Genomic DNA, 20,906 nt, shown 5'->3' with positions numbered 1-20,906 from the left:
TTTTATTATGTCATTTACTTGGATGTTAAAACTTTCTTTTAGCTAATGCTATAAAATCATAATATGCCTTTTTTTAAAATTAGATTTATTAACATTCCTTTTGGTAGATGTGACAATATTAATAAGTTTTTCTTTATTCACCATTCAAATTTTACACTTGTTTATGAGATAATCCATTTTACTTAAGGTGGTCTACTACAGCAGCATTACAATACTAAAAATTTGTTTACACGCAGAATCGCTAATTAAGAAACTATGTTGCGTGAAATTTGGCAGAAATATAAAGAAATAGGTCAGTTTTGGAATCAAAATGTTAAAATCAGGTTTGGAATGAAATTTACTTAAATATTATATTTAAAAAAATTAGTTTGAAATACGTAATTTTAATGTGTAGTTTGGAAAGCCATCAATAGATGGCGCTACGAGTTAAAATTTAGCATTGTAATCTTATTTCTGCAAAAATTCACGAAGTAATTGATTTTGATATCAGTTATAAATCATATTATATTTAGAAGCGTTTCATATATTCCTTTATGCACAGTTTTCACTAAACAATGTCAGCTGTCAGCGGAATGACGTTTACGGCAACCCTATTGCATTGCTATTCCGCACTCGTTTTGTTTACATTTATTTGTACTGTGGTCAGTTAGCAAAAAATATGCGAAAATATCAAGGACGACCGAAAAAACATCCTGGTTTTAATAAAAGATCCAGAATTCAGCGAAAACGTCGAGCTCAAGAAAAAAATATGAAATTAAATTCCCGAGATGTGGAAGATTCCGAACAAGCGGATGTTTTCGAAAGGTGAGAAATAATTTATTCTTTATATCGACTACCTCGTGTTTATGATTTCGTAGTAAGTTAATTCCGAAGTAAAATATGCGTATTTTTTTTATTGAAGGTCAGAAATTATTGATACAACTGCATCTGTGTCAAAGAAGAATCATTGCCCGGATGATTTTTTTTACAAAGTAAGGTTTTTTTTTTTTTTTTTTTTTTTTTTTTTGTATGTGTATGTTTGTGTGTGTGTATGAGGGGATGTTAATAATTGTTCAATTCTGTTATAAAAATTTATTCCTCCATTCACACTAAATTGTTGGGAAATATTGAAAGGGTAAATTCCAATTCACAAGGAATTGCTGAAATAATTGAATCTTTCAAAAGTATGAGCATGTTCTTGCGATCTAAATTGAATTCACCATCATTACATGGTATTATTGGAAATTTTATAGTCATATGTTTGCTATGAAATGCTTTGTCAGTTACCTATGGTATATTTTTACAGGTGTATGCGCATTTCATTCATGTGCTCGCTGTTCAACTTGCTTTTTTTTATTATGTCATTTACTTGGATGTTAAAACTTTCTTTTAGCTAATGCTATAAAATCATAATATGCCTTTTTTTAAAATTAGATTTATTAACATTCCTTTTGGTAGATGTGACAATATTAATAAGTTTTTCTTTATTCACCATTCAAATTTTACACTTGTTTATGAGATAATCCATTTTACTTAAGGTGGTCTACTACAGCAGCATTACAATACTAAAAATTTGTTTACACGCAGAATCGCTAATTAAGAAACTATGTTGCGTGAAATTTGGCAGAAATATAAAGAAATAGGTCAGTTTTGGAATCAAAATGTTAAAATCAGGTTTGGAATGAAATTTACTTAAATATTATATTTAAAAAAATTAGTTTGAAATACGTAATTTTAATGTGTAGTTTGGAAAGCCATCAATAGATGGCGCTACGAGTTAAAATTTAGCATTGTAATCTTATTTCTGCAAAAATTCACGAAGTAATTGATTTTGATATCAGTTATAAATCATATTATATTTAGAAGCGTTTCATATATTCCTTTATGCACAGTTTTCACTAAACAATGTCAGCTGTCAGCGGAATGACGTTTACGGCAACCCTATTGCATTGCTATTCCGCACTCGTTTTGTTTACATTTATTTGTACTGTGGTCAGTTAGCAAAAAATATGCGAAAATATCAAGGACGACCGAAAAAACATCCTGGTTTTAATAAAAGATCCAGAATTCAGCGAAAACGTCGAGCTCAAGAAAAAAATATGAAATTAAATTCCCGAGATGTGGAAGATTCCGAACAAGCGGATGTTTTCGAAAGGTGAGAAATAATTTATTCTTTATATCGACTACCTCGTGTTTATGATTTCGTAGTAAGTTAATTCCGAAGTAAAATATGCGTATTTTTTTTATTGAAGGTCAGAAATTATTGATACAACTGCATCTGTGTCAAAGAAGAATCATTGCCCGGATGATTTTTTTTACAAAGTAAGGTTTTTTTTTTTTTTTTTTTTTTTTTTGTATGTGTATGTTTGTGTGTGTGTATGAGGGGATGTTAATAATTGTTCAATTCTGTTATAAAAATTTATTCCTCCATTCACACTAAATTGTTGGGAAATATTGAAAGGGTAAATTCCAATTCACAAGGAATTGCTGAAATAATTGAATCTTTCAAAAGTATGAGCATGTTCTTGCGATCTAAATTGAATTCACCATCATTACATGGTATTATTGGAAATTTTATAGTCATATGTTTGCTATGAAATGCTTTGTCAGTTACCTATGGTATATTTTTACAGGTGTATGCGCATTTCATTCATGTGCTCGCTGTTCAACTTGCTTTTTTTTATTATGTCATTTACTTGGATGTTAAAACTTTCTTTTAGCATTGGAACATTTTGTTTATTTATGGTTCTGTGTATTTGTCATGTATGCATGTTGTGAAGTGTAGTTTTTGAAAAATATGTCACAAATGGTAAATTCCACCAAAAGCTGAATTGAATTGATATTGGGATGCAGGTAATTAGAAAATATCTGCGGTGTATTTTGAGCGTAAACCATACTAGTGCCAAGAATGGGACCAATACGCTCAAGCTTGCTTAGCCTTTTTGCCATTGTCCAAATTGAATTATCTCTAGTAGAAAAGGAGTGAATGCTTTCTCTGTATAACAATAAAATATCTGTCTGATCAAAAATCTACCAATAAGAAACTTTTCATATGTTATGTGACAGACTTTCTGCAAACAGAAGTCCTCAGCTCTGTTCTTGTACATGTTTTTTAATTGTGGTTCAGATGTGTACTTCTCAAAGGAATTCTTCTCATAGGAAGATTGTCTGAACATTTAAAAACTATATTCTGCTTTTAGGGGCCTAATATTTTAGGCCCCTAAAATTAATATTGAAATTTCTAAAATGTTGAAAAGTATGTCATCTGGATTCCGTGCAAAAAATATAATCCCTTTTTCATTTCTGCATTTGCATTTCCTGCATTTTCTTTATTCCTACATTTTTTAATTGGAAGGAATTTCATTCGCAGAGCCCTAATTTATTCTTACAAATCATGTAGTAATGTACCATTTTAGATAGATATAAATAACACATTTTGTAATTTTTCTAAACTGTGGTTATACAGCATAATATAATTGCTACACAAGGTATGGCGAAACAGTATACAGCAATATCTGTCGCACTGTCTGAGATGGGTGGTAGTCATACATAGCTTAATGCTTAAATTTGTTATGTGTTATTTATTTAATTATGTTATAGCAGTTTACTTCTTTCATTCTTAGGTCTGGAAGTGCAAAATTTGACTTTTCTACGCCAGAAGTTACAGCTAATGTTCCTAAGACAAACCAGGCTTTCTCGAGGTAAGTTGGTTTATTTCTAAAATAGATATTTGCTGTGCATGATATTGAAACTCTTACAGTTACTTAATTATGGTTAACTAATTATGTATTAATTTAGAAGTCAAGCAACCAAAATCAGTGTTATATTTTCAAATAGTGAATATTTCAAAATATGATGCTGATTTTTATTGCTTGACTTCTAAATTAATACTTGGTCAGCGTGTTATTGTATCTTAATTAAACTAATTATGGTTCTTTTCTTCTCAGTTCTTATCTGGACATTTCAGTTATTGACTCTGACGTAGAAGGTAGAAATACAAGCTCTCTTTTGGGGTAAATATGTATTTCTCTATGCCAAAATTAAAATGTCATCATTTATGTTTTTCTTTTATGGTGTTACATTGTGTTGTTTACATACTGATAGCTATTAAAAGTGTTAAATATAACATTGTAGCTATCAAAAAGAGGGGGATGAATTTGATTTGTACCAAATTTGGACGTTTTGCATGAAAGAACTTGAAAATAAAAGATTTTTTTAAAAACATATTCATTGAAATCAGTGAAATTTTCAGACGAGACACTGAAGCAAATGAAAATATTTTGGGGTTCGATTCTTTTGATGGGAGCCTCATCAATAAGCCTACTATCTTTTTTAAATATTGCTTCTTTTTCATTGTTTTCATGATGTTTTATGTTCCCTTCATGAAAGAGATTTTTAATAATTTAAATTTTGTTAATAAAATATAACAAAATGAAATCTGTGATTATGTGGCTATTATTTTTTCCATATATATTTATTTGAGGAAAGCCAAAAATTTTATTATTTTACAGAATTTTTAAGAAAAATATAAGGATAAAATTTTTTAAATAATTCTGATTACTACTTTTGCTTTCCTCTCGTAATGTGCCTCAAGTTAGAGCAATTAGACAACAAATTTAAGTCATGTGATCTTTTTTTTCCCAAGTTTTTTTTTTTAGGCTTAGGAGTATAAATTGCTTATCCCCACAAGACATTGCATCTTCTTAGTATGCCATCCTAAGGCTCCGTTCAGATGATGGTATAAATGTCATAGACGCATAATCATAAGGCATAAAATGTGGAAGTTCCATTCACACCTGCGAGAGAGGGTCTAAGCCATAGCCAATTAGAGAAGCTAAATTTGTGCATGCATGTATGTGTCTAGAGCTTTCTCTCTCAATAGGTTTCATGTATATGCTCTGATTGGCTGACTCTTGTATCAAGTCGGCACAAAGTTGAAAACTTCAAGCTTAACCCCTTCGCGCCGACTGTCACGTCTACGTGCCAACAACGAACACACTCACTTCCCGGCCGACACACACGCATGCCAGAGCATTGTTGCATTTTCTACCTACTGTCACGTATTTGTGCCAGTACCTTGGAACGTTTTTCAAACTATAATTTCTGCCACAAGATGGCACTGTATGTCCATATGGTTTCAGATACGTGTACATTAGACTTTCTACTCGAAATGAGAGAAGCATGGCTCACATACACGTGCTTTTGATTATATAAACAAACAGGGAACTAAATGTTTCCGAATGGCGTGATTTATGACGTCTCTTTAAATTGCACTTTATTCGCACGTGGTAGTTGTTTATTGTAAGTAGAAGTTTTATATGCGCTAAAGCGTTGAGTATTTCCGTTTACAGCTCAGTTTTTAGAAAATAATTAGATCTTGTTAGACGTGAATTCTTTCTGTTTTTACCGTTTCAATGTCGAAGCGTCGAAAATGTTTAACAGAGCAGAAAATAGCAGAAATGATGCAAAATATTTCAGATATTGATTCTGAAATTCTGTTATTCTGATATTGATTCTGAAAGATTAACTGAAAGACATTTTCCAAAACTTTGTTCAGAAGAGACTGATAAGAAAATGAGACGATGATGCTTCGTTTGTTCACATTCCCGGAAAAATCCTCCAAAACGGCAAATGAGTTATTACGAGTTCAAGGAATGTAACGTAGGACTGTGTGTAGATCCCTGTTTTAAAATTTTTCATACGAAAAGAGAATTTTAAGTAATATATTTAGTTTTCAGATGTATAATGTTAAAAGTCATAAAATGGTGAGTAATTAAAATGAAATGTGTAAAATATGCATTTAAACAAGAAATAAGGTTATTAAAGTATATATATATAAAAATATCTATAAAGCATAAGCCCTTTAAATACTCTATAGAGCATTATTAAACAATGCTTTGATACTTCGGAAATTTCATGGATTTAGGCTTAGTAGCAAAAAAGCCCCCGGCCCTGGAGAGACGCTCGCGGAAGACACTGCCGGCCTCCGCGATAAGCGCGCGTTTTCGCTACCCGGCTCGAAGGGGTTAATGCCCAAACTTGTTTTTGTGACATAGCAAGGTCTGACTACGAAGCGTTGTTAGTTGGGAATTATGACATTTATACAACGGCGCAGACGCATATGCGCAGTCGTAAAGGTCTTGAGCGCACGTGTGAACGCCTATGCGCATGCGTCAACGCGCCGCATGCGCAGAAAGATTTTAGCTTTGAGGTCTGGATTATGGGTGTCCGAATTAACGACTTTTGACTATATTTATCTTTTATAAGTCTCGTGTTTATTTTTTTGTTTACTACATTTCTTCTGAATAACAATTGTATATTTGAGTTTTCTGGATATGAATAAGTATTTTTGTTTAGCTTTATTGTATCAGTACAAACATTGTATTTTGAAATCTCTGTATTTGAATTTGTAGAATTTTTGTTATAAACTACATATATTTTGTAAATATTGTTTAATAATAAAGAGTTTGGTGAGGTGAATAAACATATGAAGGCAGAATTATTCCAAATTAATCTGGCCAACATTAATTATTGAAAATTCTAACTTGAATTTGCCGTTTAGCCATTTGGCTTCTCAGTGACACCTCTGAAGACCTTTCCTTCCATTCATTGCTGTAAACTGCGCTTGCAGTGAAGTATTGTGGTTTTACTCTTATGTAACATGAATGCCAGCCATTTCTGTGAGGAAGATTTCAAAATCACTACTTCTGTTGAAAGACTGGAGTATAAAAGGTCTAACTTATTCTTATCTTGTGGTACTATGGTATAAATCAAGTGTGATGTGTATATTAGTTTTCTCTTAGGATATCCTCTGCGAAGATACTGCTTCTGCAAAAAAGGTAATTCTACAAACCTTTTCAATTATCCATCTGCTGTTTCAGATTGAAACCAATTTCCTGCATCTGATTGATGTTTTTTGATTTATTTCTCATGCAATTCTGATCTGACATCATCTTCTAAATATTAGTAGATATATATCTGCATTAGTGATAATCAGCTGTGAGCACATAGTGCACCATCTGCGACTCATTTGGGTATAAACTATGCTAGTGATTATAATGTCCTTGCTTTTTCCCATATGCCATATGTTGCATGAAATTTTGTTATATGAATCTAGCTTCCTCTGAGAAATTTCTGTGATCTTTCTAGTATGTATGGTCAAGAATTAAGCTTGTGATATACTGTCATGATTTTGCCACATGTTCCCTGAATATACTACCATTTCCTTAGGAAGACTTCCAAGAAGAATACTGTTGTGAGTTCTAAGCCTAACTATGGTTTGGAACTATGTTTATAATGAATTATTGGGATTATGCACATGTAATGTGGATGCAATTCTATTTCCATTTAGAAGATTTTCTGCAAAGGCAATGCTTTAGCTGTGAGATAATTCTGTTTTGGAAATAAAACTGATATTTATTTAGATCTGTGGTATTTATAAGGCAGTTTATCAATAGCAGGTAGCATCTTGCCTATTTGCTTTGATCAGGGCCTGTGCAACCAGTGGTAGTCAAAATTTTTAGAATTTAGATAATAGTGCATAGCAAAATTTTATAATTTAGCAGAGGGCACTGAGCAGCAGAATTTAGAGGCAAAAAAATGTTCAGAACTTACGAAGACATCAGCCAGCAGAATTTAGGATATGCAGAGATTGCACTGAGTGGCAATAGTGCCATATGTTACATTTGCTATCTGTATTATTAATTTGTGAAACAATTTCAGCTGTTTGAAAATGCATTTTTCTGTTAGAAATTTGTATTTCTTGCAATTTCTTTTTTTTGTTTTGGGGGGGGGGTATGTGATGTACTCTGTTGTCGAGAATATGGTGTTAAAAATATTTTATCATATTTTTTTTTTTTTTTTTTTCAGCTGTAAATTTTGTGCATGATTTGGCTTTCATTGAGACGTCTCTGGGTAAGGAGTTACTAAGGAAGAGAAACTTACATGCAGGTTGAAGCATGCAGTGTCAAATGTATAAGGAATATAAAAGATGCTGTATTTTAGTATAAGTTTTAATAACCATAATAAAAAAATTTCCTGAAAATTGTGTTTTTTCTGCAAGTTATTAAAATTGGAAATAATTAATTACAATGTTTATGAAAATTTTCGAAAATAAAAATACAAGTAGTATTTAAAAAGTACTGCAAAACTCATTTTTAAGTAGAAAAATTACTCTCAGATGAAATCCTTTCGATTATGCAAAAGGACTATTTTAGTATTTGAAAGGTTCATTTGAACTCAACAACTGAAACTAACGTATCCCCAGTTCATTGATACCAACCATTTTGTTGGTATCAATGAACCCACTACTTTCTAAAAGCATTTCTGTCAATTACTAAGGGCTAATGAACAATTTTGCTGAATTCTCAAGATGAATGTTGCTGAAACAGAAAAAAGTGTACTTCAGAACATTTTGCAGTAGCTCAAACAAAGTCACGAACCTAATCTATACTGTAGTCAGGGAGAAATTATTCCCCTTCCTTTTCTTTCAAAAGCTGAGTTTCCAAATGCACAATGGTAGGCCGTTGCTAAAAGCTGTGGAACCAGTTTTATAGCTATTTTTAGCAACTTGTGAGCTGTTTTTCAGATAACACAGTAAATCTCGGGGAGGGGGGATTTGAAATCATGATCACTGCCGGTACGGCAGAATTTAGGTACAGCAAAATTGTAAAATTCAGCGAAGCATCAAGCAATAAAATTTTAGAATTTTGGGGGAAGGGCACTTGACAACAGAATTTATTGCATACAAAGTCAGCAAAATGCATAGCGCCGTACCTGATTCACGATACAGCAGTATTCATTACCAATAGCAAACTTGTTTGAGGATAAGTTCGAAAAAATGTTTTCTAGTTGTTACCTAAAATCGGTAAACAATAATCTTTGAAAGATTATTCGATTATATCGCTACTAATACGGTAAAAATTTGAATAGCAATCAGAAGCCGTATCTCTAGGGTCTTCACGTCACGATTTATTTTTATTTGTTCGAATATGATATTTAGATCTCTCTTCCTACAAGTATGTATCTTCGTACATATAAAGTATCAAAAATAATAAAAGTAATTAATAAATTTTCTCTAGTTGCCCTGAAAACTACATCTGAATATAAAGATAAGAAAGACATCAGTAAATTGCTGTTATTTGCTGATCATAATGGTAATCAACCGAACGTGATCACATATACCGTCTTCAAAACTTTGATTTTTATCAAGCTTCATATAAATACTAGGTTTTTGTTAGTCACGTAACAAGGCATCTTAAATTTAAGATGACAGATGAAATAACACTAGTTCTGAATTAGCTCACTCAGGAAGTAAAATTTTCTCCTTTCCGTCAATATAACATATTTATAGCTCCCAATTATGGCGATCACTAACTAAATATGTTTTGGATTAGAAGCCTATTGCACTCCATAAGTTTTTCTTTATTTGCTTTATGTGCATGCATGCTTGGTTGAGGAAGAAATTAAAAAGCCCTTTTTTTTTACTTAGATTATTCGAATGTATACGCCAGACATTTATTTGTTGAACTGTAATTATAATTTGGAACGTGGTGCTAGAGCCGTTGGAGCCGAACCGAACGCCAGTTTGTTTAGAATTATAGAGTTTGATTACGCCAAAGCAGGTGAATTTGGAAAACACCAAAATCGGTCATGCATCCAACTCGTTCATCGAGGCTTGAACTCCGGATGTTCCAGTGTTCGGCGGCTCGCTTGCTAGAATTTAGGGAGGAACTGATTGTTAGAATTGCGTTAGGCTCTTTGAATGTAGCAAAGCCACGAGGGTTACCTTCTTAAGATGGCAGGCTTTCGTGGAGGAATTTTCTGAAGGCTTAGATTAGGTTATTATGGCAAAGCACAGTAGGATGCCTTCATGTTGAACTTTCTTAGAGAAATTAGCTCCCCATACACGTTACACATGGAGAAAATTATGAAAACGTCCATGCAGCCGGCCCGTTAACCTTGATTCGAATCCAGGTCGGAACTACCAGTGTTCAGCGATTTAATTCCTCTACCGCTTGAGGGCCTAATTGTTGAAGGGAACTGGCTTGTATTCATGTTACACACGGTGAAAACAATGCAACCAGCTGATTCGTCTGGCATCGAACACAAACCAGTTCGAACTTCCAGTATTCAGTAGTCTTAACCACTCGGCCACTGGTGGCGTGTGGTAGGAGCCACAGATAATGTAGTGAGTAGCAAAAATCCCTAATAGTGGCCCTGGTTACTAGTAGGATTGTAAGTATATTGGTAATCATGCAATCTACAGCAAGGAAATTTCGGAGCTTAATTGCAAAGTCAAATGCGGCACTCTGATAAATGTGGTATATGTAGAGAGGGAAAAATTTATTATTTAAAATACTTGTATTTATTAGCAAACATTTTATAAAATTTATTCTTAATTTAGCGTTTAAGAATTCTAAGAGAGTTATCTGAGTATTTTTTCTTCCTCTGGTAATCCAATAAAATTAAGTAAATTTATGTTCTGTAGTATCTTTGCGTGTTATATACATAGTTTTTTTTTCATTCAAAGTTAGACAAGTTTACACAAACAATACAGGTCGAAAAGGGAGCTGGTCTGCACCCGGTAAGCCTGTCGGCAGCGTCGCAAAGCGTAATTTGACTAACGAAAAGATCATGCTTTGGATCTGGTGAGATTGCCATGGTATTATCCATAAAAATGGTTGGTGTTGGTGTATTTAATTATGGCAAAGCACACTAGGGCTATCTGCCTAAGGGGAGGGATGCCTTCGTGGAGGACTTTCTAAGGGAAACTGGCTCGTATACACGTTACACATGGGGAAAACCACGAAAACGCCCATGCAACCAGCTCGTTCGCGGGATTCGAACCTCGGACCGAACTACCAGTGTTCAGCGACTTTACCGCTCGGCCGCTGGTGGGCTCCATAAAAATGAATCTCTCCATTAGTCGCACTATGCATCACATAAACGTCAGCTGTGCGCCGCATGAGCTGACTCAAGCAGATAAGGTCAGACATGTTCGAGCCTGCACTATTCTTCTCGAATATCAACGCAAAGTTCTGGACCAGATAGTCACTTGTGTTGAAAAATAAATTTATTTTAACAACATAGGCCAAAAATTTAGTTAATCTGCGCCCGTGAGTCCGTCGGCAGCATCGTAAAGCGTAATTTGACTAACAAAAAGATCATTCTTTTGTATTTGGTGGGATTGCCGTGATATTAATCACAAATGGTATATGGAAAAAGGTAAAACCCTTGACAGTAAAGGATACAATGAGATGCTAGTGCATGTTGACGCTGCTATCAAGGAAAGCAGTCGAATTGAGTTCCGGCGCAGAAAGGTAACGTTCCATCAAGATCCATACGTGTCTACATTCACCGGCTGGCATCTGTACGGACTCGAAAGGGATCTTTCACCACACCCACCATATAACCCCGACATCGCACGTTCGGGACTTCTACCTTTTTTTCACACTTGCAGCTACATCTTGCTGGTCCTATCTTCACTTCTGCACAAGACGTCCGAAATGAGGTTGACCTGTGTTTGGACTTGGGCCACCAAGTTTCCGAGCCGAAGGTTTTGAAAAACTACCAAAACATTGGCAGAAAAGCATAGATTTTTGGTAGTGATTACTACCCGCACTAAAGGTACTGACTGCTTTTTTTTTTTTTTCCCCTAACTTTATGAAGAACGTTCGTGTTTAAAATTTTCGTTACAGCCATTAAATTCTGTAATTTATGAATTCCTTCCCACTTATGTATTTATCAGCTGTACTGTATGAACCTGATACTCCTACAATTATCAGCTGTACTTTATAAATCCGATATGTAGAAACGCAATTTGATTTTATGCATTTCAGTATCAAGTGTAATCTTTAAACTAATCGTTCATTATAACACTTTATGCTGTTTTCATTCAAAGCTGAACTCAGATAATGTGCCGAGGTTGAACTACCAGTAATAGGCGACTTTAGTGCTCGCCCGCTAGAATTTAGAGAGGAACTGAGTGCTAGAATTGGGTTAGGCTCTTTGAATATAGCAAAGCCACGAGGTGGCAGATAGCAGATGCCTTTGTGGAGGAAGTTTCTGAAGGCTTAGTTTAGTTTATAGCAAAGCTCCTCATACACGTTACACACGGGGAAGATTATGAAAACGCCCATGTAGCCAGCCCGTTCGCCTTGATTCGAACCCAGGTCGGAACTACCAGTGTTCAGCAATTTAACCGCTCGGGCGTGGGTGAGCCTAACTGCTGAAGGAAACTGGCTCGTATTCATGTTGCACAACAGGAAAACAAACCATGCAGCCAGCTGGTTCGCCTGGGATCGAACCGAAACCAGGTCTAACTTCCAGTAATCAATATTCTTAACCACTCAGCCACTGGTGGCGCGTGGCAGAAGTAAGAACCACAGATATTGTAGTGAGCAGCAAAAACCTCTAATACTGGCGCTGGTTACTAGTAGGATTATATATTGGTAATCATCCAATCTACAGCAATGAAATTTCGGAGCATAATTGTGAAGTTAAATATGACACTCCGATAAATGTGATAAAGATGGAAAAATTTTTAAAAAAGGAACTTACTATGCAAATACATGTATTCATTAGCAAACATTTTATAAAATTTATTCTTAATTTAGCGTTTATGAATTCTCAGAGAATTATCTCATCGGATTATTTTTTTCTCCTCTGGTAATCCAATATAATTGAGTAAATTTATGTGCTGTTAATATCTTTGCCTGTTATGTACATAGTTTTTTTTTTTTTTTCGTTCAAAGTTAGATAAAACTGAACGTACGTTACACTGAAATTACTTTGTCTAGAAAGTAAGCCGCTTGAATAGAAACAGATGTTGGGTTTCATTTTTAGAAGACATGACATCACTTTCTGTAAAGTAATGTTATAAAATTTTGAATTTGAAATAATCGTACTTCGTTTTTAGTAGCGCAGAATGATAAAGATTTAATGAGAATATACCAAAGCATCTTTTTAGAAACGCTGTTATAATTTTGCTATTTTATTTTTTTAAAATACGGTAACAGCACATTGCTCTGTTTCATATATAGCAAATCCGCTCTGAAATGAGGCACGAAGCAGTAAAGTAGCTGAACACCAGTAGCTCGGTCCGACTGGCTGCGCTTTCATGGTTTTACCCTGTGCAACGTGTATAGGAGTCAATTCCCCTTAGAAAGTCTTCCACGAAGGCATCCTTTTCCTTAGGCAGATAGATCGTACCGGTGTTTATGTTATCAACAGTACTGGTTATTTTCAAAAATGATCATCCTAGAAAGGTGATTGCCAAAAAGTATTCACTTCGCTTATTTATACGTTATGCATGAATATACTCTTTTTAGTCAATCTAACATATATAAATTACTATTGCTTAAACAAATTCAATTTTCAATATTCTGTTTCCTATTTGTTTCTGTTCAATGAAACAAATTCATTCACAGCAAATCCAAATGCGTCGCTACAGGAAGATGATAAACCAGCTCAGTACGTAATTACAGTTGCATCCGGAAAAGAGTACATATACATATAAATATATAATATATATATATACGATATACAATATATCTATATAAATATTATCGTTTTTTAGGATGTATCTATAATATGTATCATTTTACTTTAGTAAAATATAATATTCAATTTTGTAATTTAGGAATTTCTTCCCCCTTATCATGTATTATCAGCTTGTACTTTACCCCTTCAATTATCAGCTGTATTTTATAAACCTGAAACATAGAAACGCAATTTGATTTTATGCATTTCAGTATCGAGTGAAATCTTGAAACTGATTGTTCATTATAACACTTTATGTAGTTTTCATTCAAAGCGGATCTCAGATAATGTGCCGTGTACTAGAAAAATTTGATAATGATTTATCCACTTTTGAAATAAAAAAATAATAGTTAGGAGTGTTATACGATTTTATAATACAAATAAAAAATATATATAAAGCTCTGGAAAGTGCTAACACATATTTATGGAATATTATGGATGGTAATTTATGAAATATTATGGATGGATAAGTAAATGGAATATTATGTGCATGCTATATATGTATACACATATCATCAAGTATAAATTCATTTATATATAATTTTTATGTCGCGATGAAATTACCGAAATGCTTAAAAATCTAGTTATTTTTAAAAACTGTTTTTTTCCGCAGAATAATGGCAAATTATGAAACATTACGCAACATTGAAAAGCGTGATGAACAAATTTTGCGAAAAGAAATAGCGACTGCTGCACGTATCTCATAGATATCTTTCATTCAACACTAAAGTGAAAAAGTTTTATTCCTGTTCAAAACATACCCTGCAGTCTGAGTCACAGACGGAAGAAATGACAGCTGGCCCTTTTGTTCAACTGAGGGGATGTGTTTAAGTGTTTTATGGCTTACTCACTTTCCCGCCAAACGAGTACAGAGGAAGGGAATCGTCATTGCCATAGTAACCGGGCTGTAGGTAGTCTTACAGATTTGAGTCTTTATCTCTCAACGTTCGTAGCGCCATCTGTTATTAAAAATCGACATGAGAAAGGGGTATTAAACGCTCTTAAAGGACTGGATCCAGTGAACCAAACATGTGGTCCTTGGAGTTCGTTATAGTAGTTTGACTGTAATACTGTAAATAATTGTGATGATTTTTGTTAACGTAAATACATTTTTAAATTTATAGAATACTTTGGAGAGAAGCACTGGAGTACTTTGGAAGCTGATACAGCCTTTTTTATTCAGTCTAATTGGAGCTGAAGTCACTATTAGTAATTTGCAGTCTAACCTTGGTAAATATTTCTAATTGTTGTGCTATTTCTGCCAACTGACTTTTTCAATGTAACAGATACAGTAAAATTTTTCTAAAATAAGGTGCTTTAAAAATGTTACTATTAATGATAATGAATTTGTATTTATGTAATGGTTTGTGTTCCTGACGGTAGTATGTCAGTTTAATTAAAATGCTGAAGTAGATAAATCACTGGATAATATACATTTTCCATGACAATTTTTTTTTCTGCTCCTTCAAATACAAAGAAATTCACTTGCGTTTACAAATTTTCTTATTATCTTTAACTTGACTTAACACTCAAGTTGGCAATGTGTGATTTTCATTTGTTTTAAGGTAACCTATGCCATATGATCAGGACTGAGGCTTTCTGGAAACATCATTTTAATAGTTTATTTGCTTAATACTAGCAAGTGACTTACAGAACCATAACTTTGGTGGGGGAAAGTTATAACCAGACTGGGTTGCAGGCAGACTTTGAGCTCTTTGACACTTAAGACTTCTTTGGGGTTACTTATCATAAGGTTCTCTATTCAAAATCATGGGCTAGGAAATTAGCAATAAAGATGTGGAGAAGTTCGTAGAGAATCGTAAAAATGAGCTTAAGAAAAGAGACACCTTCAGTGAGTTCAGAAGCAGGAATAAATAGTGAGTATGGAAGAAATGCCATTAGAAGAAGAGAAAAATTACCCTAATTCTCTAATCCCTTAAATTTGTGCAAAATGGAGTAAAATTCTTTAATTTTTTCGGTAATTTTATCACCATGATAAAGCAGCAGCAAGCTACAGCAAAAGCATTTTCAGTGACAATGCCATAGCTCTTTAGATACATTTTAAAATAAAATATAGACAACAACAGATCGCATTCAACAAATTTTTAGTGAAACCGAGGGTCTCAAGCAGAGTCAGGTACACGTAGAGACAAAGAAGAAATAAAAGAAAATGCTGCCTTAAGACAGCTAACCTAATGCTTATGGAAGGAAATTTCATACACGCACATATATATGTATGTTTGTATATGTTTAGTGATTTCCTTCGATTTTGAATTTTAATTTTGTGCACATTACTATTGTAAAGTGTAAATAAGCAGCATCTATGATTCAGGAAAGAATTCTTGACATAGCTGTATTAATTCCTTTTCTATCTGGACTATAATTTTTTCATTAGTACATTTGCCTGTGGGAAATCTGCAATTAATGCAATTTTTTTAAAAATATTTCTCTACCATTCTTTTCCTGTCTCTGTCACATATCTTAATATTTTTGCCAAAGTAATTTTTTTAATCATTTCATCTGTGTTTACTCTTGAATTGATAAATGGTATCAAAGGTGGTCATTATAAAGTTATTATACTGAAGTTAAAAACTCTTCTTTATAAATTAAATTTTTAAATTTTGGATTCAAATCTCCAATCCAATCTGTATAACTATTGCCTGTAATGTATGCAAGTTTTGATTTGCGCAATATTCCATTTAAAAATTTTTATTTGCATTTACATTTACATTTTAGAAGGATCTCGATTGTATAGAAATGTTTATTATTAGGTTGTCTTGTATAGAATTCTTTATTATTGGGTTGTCCAAAAAGCTCACAGCAAATAAACGAATCACAACAAAGGTCACAACAAGTAAAAATTTCTGCAAAATTTTAAAGCTTGTTTTAGTTATTCCATTATGTAATTTCCATCCTATTCTATTCTTCTCCAATGTTCTTGGAGCTTCGTAATGCTTTGATAAAAGTAGGATGGTGGCTTGATGTCTGAACTGTCACCTCCTCAAGATAATAGAATTTTTTTCTCACACTGAGAGTTTTTTAAGGACCATTAACTAGTAGTTATCACACATTGTGAGGTCCAGAAAATATGAGTGTGGGAGACATTCCACTGAAACTCCTGAACTTTTTCCTCACCTCCAATGAAACTTGAGGCCTGGCATTGTTATGATCAAAGACAACAACTTTACGATTTGCAGTTTGAAGACATATTGAATTGAAAATTGTCTTCAGTTCTTCTAGCTAACAATAGTATGTAGTGGAATTTATTGTCTGATTGTAAAGAAGTAGTTTGAAAGGAGAAGTCCTTTATAATCCCACAAGACATTAAAACGTTTTTTGGATGGAGGCTTTGTTGCTCTCTGTGAGCTGCTTTGTGCAGTTTCCCGAGTCCACCTTCACACTGTGCTCTCATATAGAATCCAGAATTCATTATTTGTAACAAGTCTTCTGGGAAATGATTCATTTTACTGGCTGCGCAGCAGCTGATCATACACAGATCTTGTCAAATTTATTGCACTCAGTTAGCTGATATGATGCTTGCAACTTTGTGATTACTTTTGTAGTCTGTTTGCTCCAAGCATAAAATTGATGTTTGTGGGGAAGGTAAGGGTCTTTGCAACCTTTTGAACAGTGCTTCGAGGGTTCTGATCAATGAAACTTTTAATTTCTTTGTCATTTGCTGGAGATTGTTCATTCAGACCTCACTTGATTTTTCAGGGTCAGATTTTGTTTTCTAAACTTTTGGAACCAGCAATTTACTGCTCATTATATAGTACCATTATATTTGTAAATGGTGCAAACTTGTTTTAATATGTCAGCAGTTTTGTTAAAAAGAAATGCAGCCTAACATGTTGTGCATGTTTGTTCAAATCATCCATTTCAGGGCTTCATTGAAAACATTAATACAGCTAACACAGCATGCAAGCAGTGTATCATGAGGAGGAAGAGGTTGCCATTTTTTGATAAAAAGCAGCTGGAAAGAAATATAGCCTCATTATTGTAACCTTTCAAGGCACAGTGCACAAATGGTGCAAAACGTTTTCAGCAATCCTTAATTAGCAGAGATTCCTTTTTCTTAAAGCTTTGATGCATAGCTTTAGCATTTTTTAAAATTTTATTTTTCATTACTCTGTGTATCAGAATCTTTGAATGTTAATGCTTTAATTTATAATGAATGATGAGAAATAGTTGCTTGATCAAAATTATTTTGTCCTTAAAATTGCAATTATTTATTGAAGATGTCAATTTTTGCAGTTGGTCTGTTTTAACATTCTCACTATACGTAGGATTCACTTTCATAAAAAGTATATTGTTCTGATGCCAAAAAAAATTAATCTAACAGTGAATTTCTCTTTGTGAAGATGCGTAACATTTTATAGTTTTATCTAGATGAATATTTCCTACGATCAGCAATTCTTTCATGCATGAGCTTTTTCAGTCCAAGAGTCTGTTAATTTTTTATTGAAAGCAATCCATTCTTTTCTTTCTGTATCTGTTTTTTTTTTTTGTTTCTTTTTTTTTTATAATATTTTTAAAGAAAGCTCTTGTAATTTTTTTATTGATGGTTTTTTTTAACTACTTGAAATTGGCATGTCTTATCAGTTACTCAGGCGTTTTTTTTTTTTTTTTTTTTTTTTTTTTTTTGAGACTGGACAAATCCAAATCCTATCTTTTCCATCATTTCAGCATGCATATCATATTGGACAGGACAAGTTGGAAACTAGGATTTAGTTTGGTTTATGGTCAAATCAGAGAGGAGCAGGCAGTTGTTTACCTTAATGTTCTACCGTACATATTTATTTGAAAATGTAATGATTTATACATGATGTTTAATATTAAATTTAATTAGAAACAATCTAAATTTTTGGATTTAGTGAGCATGCTAGCGAATATCAGAATTTTTTATATTTTTTTTCTCTTTTGCACAAGTTTTTGTCATTTCCACTCATGCAACTAGAACCAGAACTGCAACTTGAAACTAGAACTGCAGTTTCTAAAAATTAGGGCTGATTTCTATTGATTGAACTTCTGATATCTAATAATTTACATTCCTCACCAAAATTCCTTTAAGTTAATTTTTTGCACTATTTTTCTCTCCACATAAACAGTAATATGTATTGCTTAAAAAATCAAGGAATTGCAGAAACTTCAGCAGCATTGGCTATGTACAAACACATCTTACGGTTATTCTCTTTACTGATTTTGTGGCAAAATTCTGTATTCCTGCAAAAATCTTATCCTACTTTCTTTCATTCCTGGCAGATTTCGTAAGTACATATGTTAAATTATGACAAAAATATCACAATTTGTCTATAAAAACCACTGGAACTTGAACTACAAGAAAAAGAACGTATTTAAAAAAATTGTAGGTTAATTGTGATAATAGCTTAGATGGTTGTGATAATATGTAAGTGCTTTTGAAACACCTTTTCTTTTTGATCTTAGGTAATCTTCTTCATTTTGTATTTGTTTAGACTGAAATTGTTCCCCTTTTTTGGTAGGTTATGGTATTTTGGCTTTGTGTATTGGTCTACTTTTTCGCATTGCAACTGCTGCTCTCGTAACTTTTGGTGCTGATTTGAATATCAAAGAGAAATTTTTTGTTGCATTTGCTTGGCTACCAAAAGCAACTGTGCAGGTAAATAAGTATTTTGTGATTAATTATAAGAATATTTTTAGTTTAGGGCATAATTAGCATTGCTGTATAAATGTCATTTAAATAAAGTATATTTCTCTTCAAAGCAAATCAGTGCTAACTAATATGCTGAGCATAGCAGAATATATGTAACTAACACTTTTGAATGAGCAAATTGTTGTTTAAATTATTTATCTTGAGGGCTACAAATGTGCAGTAACCTTCAGGATTACAAGTTTCATAATGAATAAAGAACTTGAAAATCTACATAAAGTAACGAAGTTTACCTAATCGAGATTCATGTTTTCTTGATGTGGCAGAAACATTATTTTGAGACATTACAAAAAATATATTCATATAAAATATAAGTAATTAAAAAAATTTAAGTATTTTTTCAGAAATTTTGCATTGTTCTCTGCCATGAAAAACGTGTATTAAAAACTGTTGCTTTCATCTGAAAAATCTCTTTGTTTCATGAACTTTCAGAATAAAAGCACATTCAATGAAGCTAAGTCTTTTAAAAACATAAGTTATCCATAGTTATACACTCAATAGAAGATGATTCTAGCATCCCAAATAAATAACACATTATCATATTAAATCATTTTTGTTAAACTATTTATCTTTAAATTACACTCCATACTCCATTTAACAAAATAAACTGTTACTGTTAGCGGATGGAAAGTAGACTCAAACGTTCGTTACTGCGTTTATTAGACTGTGTGAAGAACAAGTTCGTACAATAGATATACAAGTAGTTCGGCGCTCGCAGGCGCCCTCTTGCAGGGAACAAAATCAAAATTTACATAAGGCGCGAACATGCCGCCCACCTTGAAATACTTTTTCAACATTTAGTGGTTAAAATTCAGTAAATTTAAAACACAATACAATATTAAAATTATGATATAATACTTAATTTATAATACATGAATTAAAACTCAAATTGGTAATGGACACAATTTTGTAATATTTCTTTTAACCATGCCATCTGAAGTCTTAATAGTCACAACCCTAACAATATTATCAAGACCAGGATGTAACTGAGTAATTCCACCCATTCTCCATCCAGTTGGAGGCAAGTTATCCTCCTTTATGAGACACAGATCATTAACTTGAAGATTTTTAGTTGGCAAAAGCCATTTTGGTCTTTGTTGTAATCGACACAGATATTCTTTGTGCCAACGCTTCCAAAACTGCCGAACCATTTTTTTAATATGTTGCCATCCAGTGAGATGGGAAACTTCAATGTAATTTGGTTCAGGAATGCTTGTTAATGATCTACCAATAAGAAAATGACCAGGCGTTAATGCTGACAAGTCATTTGGATCATTAGACAAACTTGTTAAAGGTCGCGAATTAAGACAAGCTTCTATTTGTGTGAGAAATGTTTCAAATTCTTCATATGTCAATCTCGCCTCACCAACTACTCGTTTTAAATGGTATTTTGTTGATTTTATGCCAGCTTCCCAGAGTCCACCCATATGTGGCGCACCTGGAACGTTTAGATGCCATTTAATGCCATTATCAACCAAATATCTGCTAACATTTTGGTTATAAGTTGCAGACCTAGCAAGCCTTTCAAATTCCATCAGTTTGCATTTTGCTCCAACAAAATTGGAACCACAGTCGCTATATATATCACTGCTTTTGCCTCTGCGGGAAATGAACCTCTTAAGAGCTGCAATAAAAGCATCTGCTGAAAGATCAGTCACCAATTCTAGGTGAATAGCTCTTGTCGTAAAACAAACAA

At 33.2% G+C, this 20,906-nt stretch overlaps 1 protein-coding gene and 1 long non-coding RNA gene across 6 annotated transcripts in view; both read left to right on the top strand.

The window, feature by feature from the left end:
• LOC118199455 (sodium/hydrogen exchanger 9B1-like) overlaps window positions 1–20,906 on the top strand; it is a 163,316-nt gene that overhangs the window by 55,837 nt on the left and 86,573 nt on the right. For all 5 annotated transcript variants that reach the window (XR_015040745.1, XR_015040746.1, XM_085815365.1 and 2 more), the window contains 2 exons: window positions 14,646–14,751; window positions 19,023–19,159. Coding sequence is in view for 3 of the 5 variants with exons in the window: in XM_085815365.1 (XP_085671491.1) it covers window positions 14,646–14,751; window positions 19,023–19,159 (243 nt within the window). In the remaining 2 variants the exon portion in view is untranslated. The remainder of the gene's footprint in view (window positions 1–14,645; window positions 14,752–19,022; window positions 19,160–20,906) is intronic.
• On the top strand, window positions 1,036–14,632 carry LOC118191135 (uncharacterized). The gene is made up of 5 exons (XR_015040747.1): window positions 1,036–2,134; window positions 2,232–2,301; window positions 3,603–3,680; window positions 3,927–3,992; window positions 7,849–14,632. It is a non-coding gene; the product is annotated as an uncharacterized LOC118191135 (long non-coding RNA).

This window comes from Stegodyphus dumicola, chromosome 4 (assembly GCF_044657685.1).
Source record: "Stegodyphus dumicola isolate Sdum_Otavi_A_Nest chromosome 4, ASM4465768v1".
Classification (NCBI taxonomy): domain Eukaryota; kingdom Metazoa; phylum Arthropoda; class Arachnida; order Araneae; family Eresidae; genus Stegodyphus; species Stegodyphus dumicola.
This window is presented reverse-complemented; position numbering and strand designations above follow the sequence as displayed.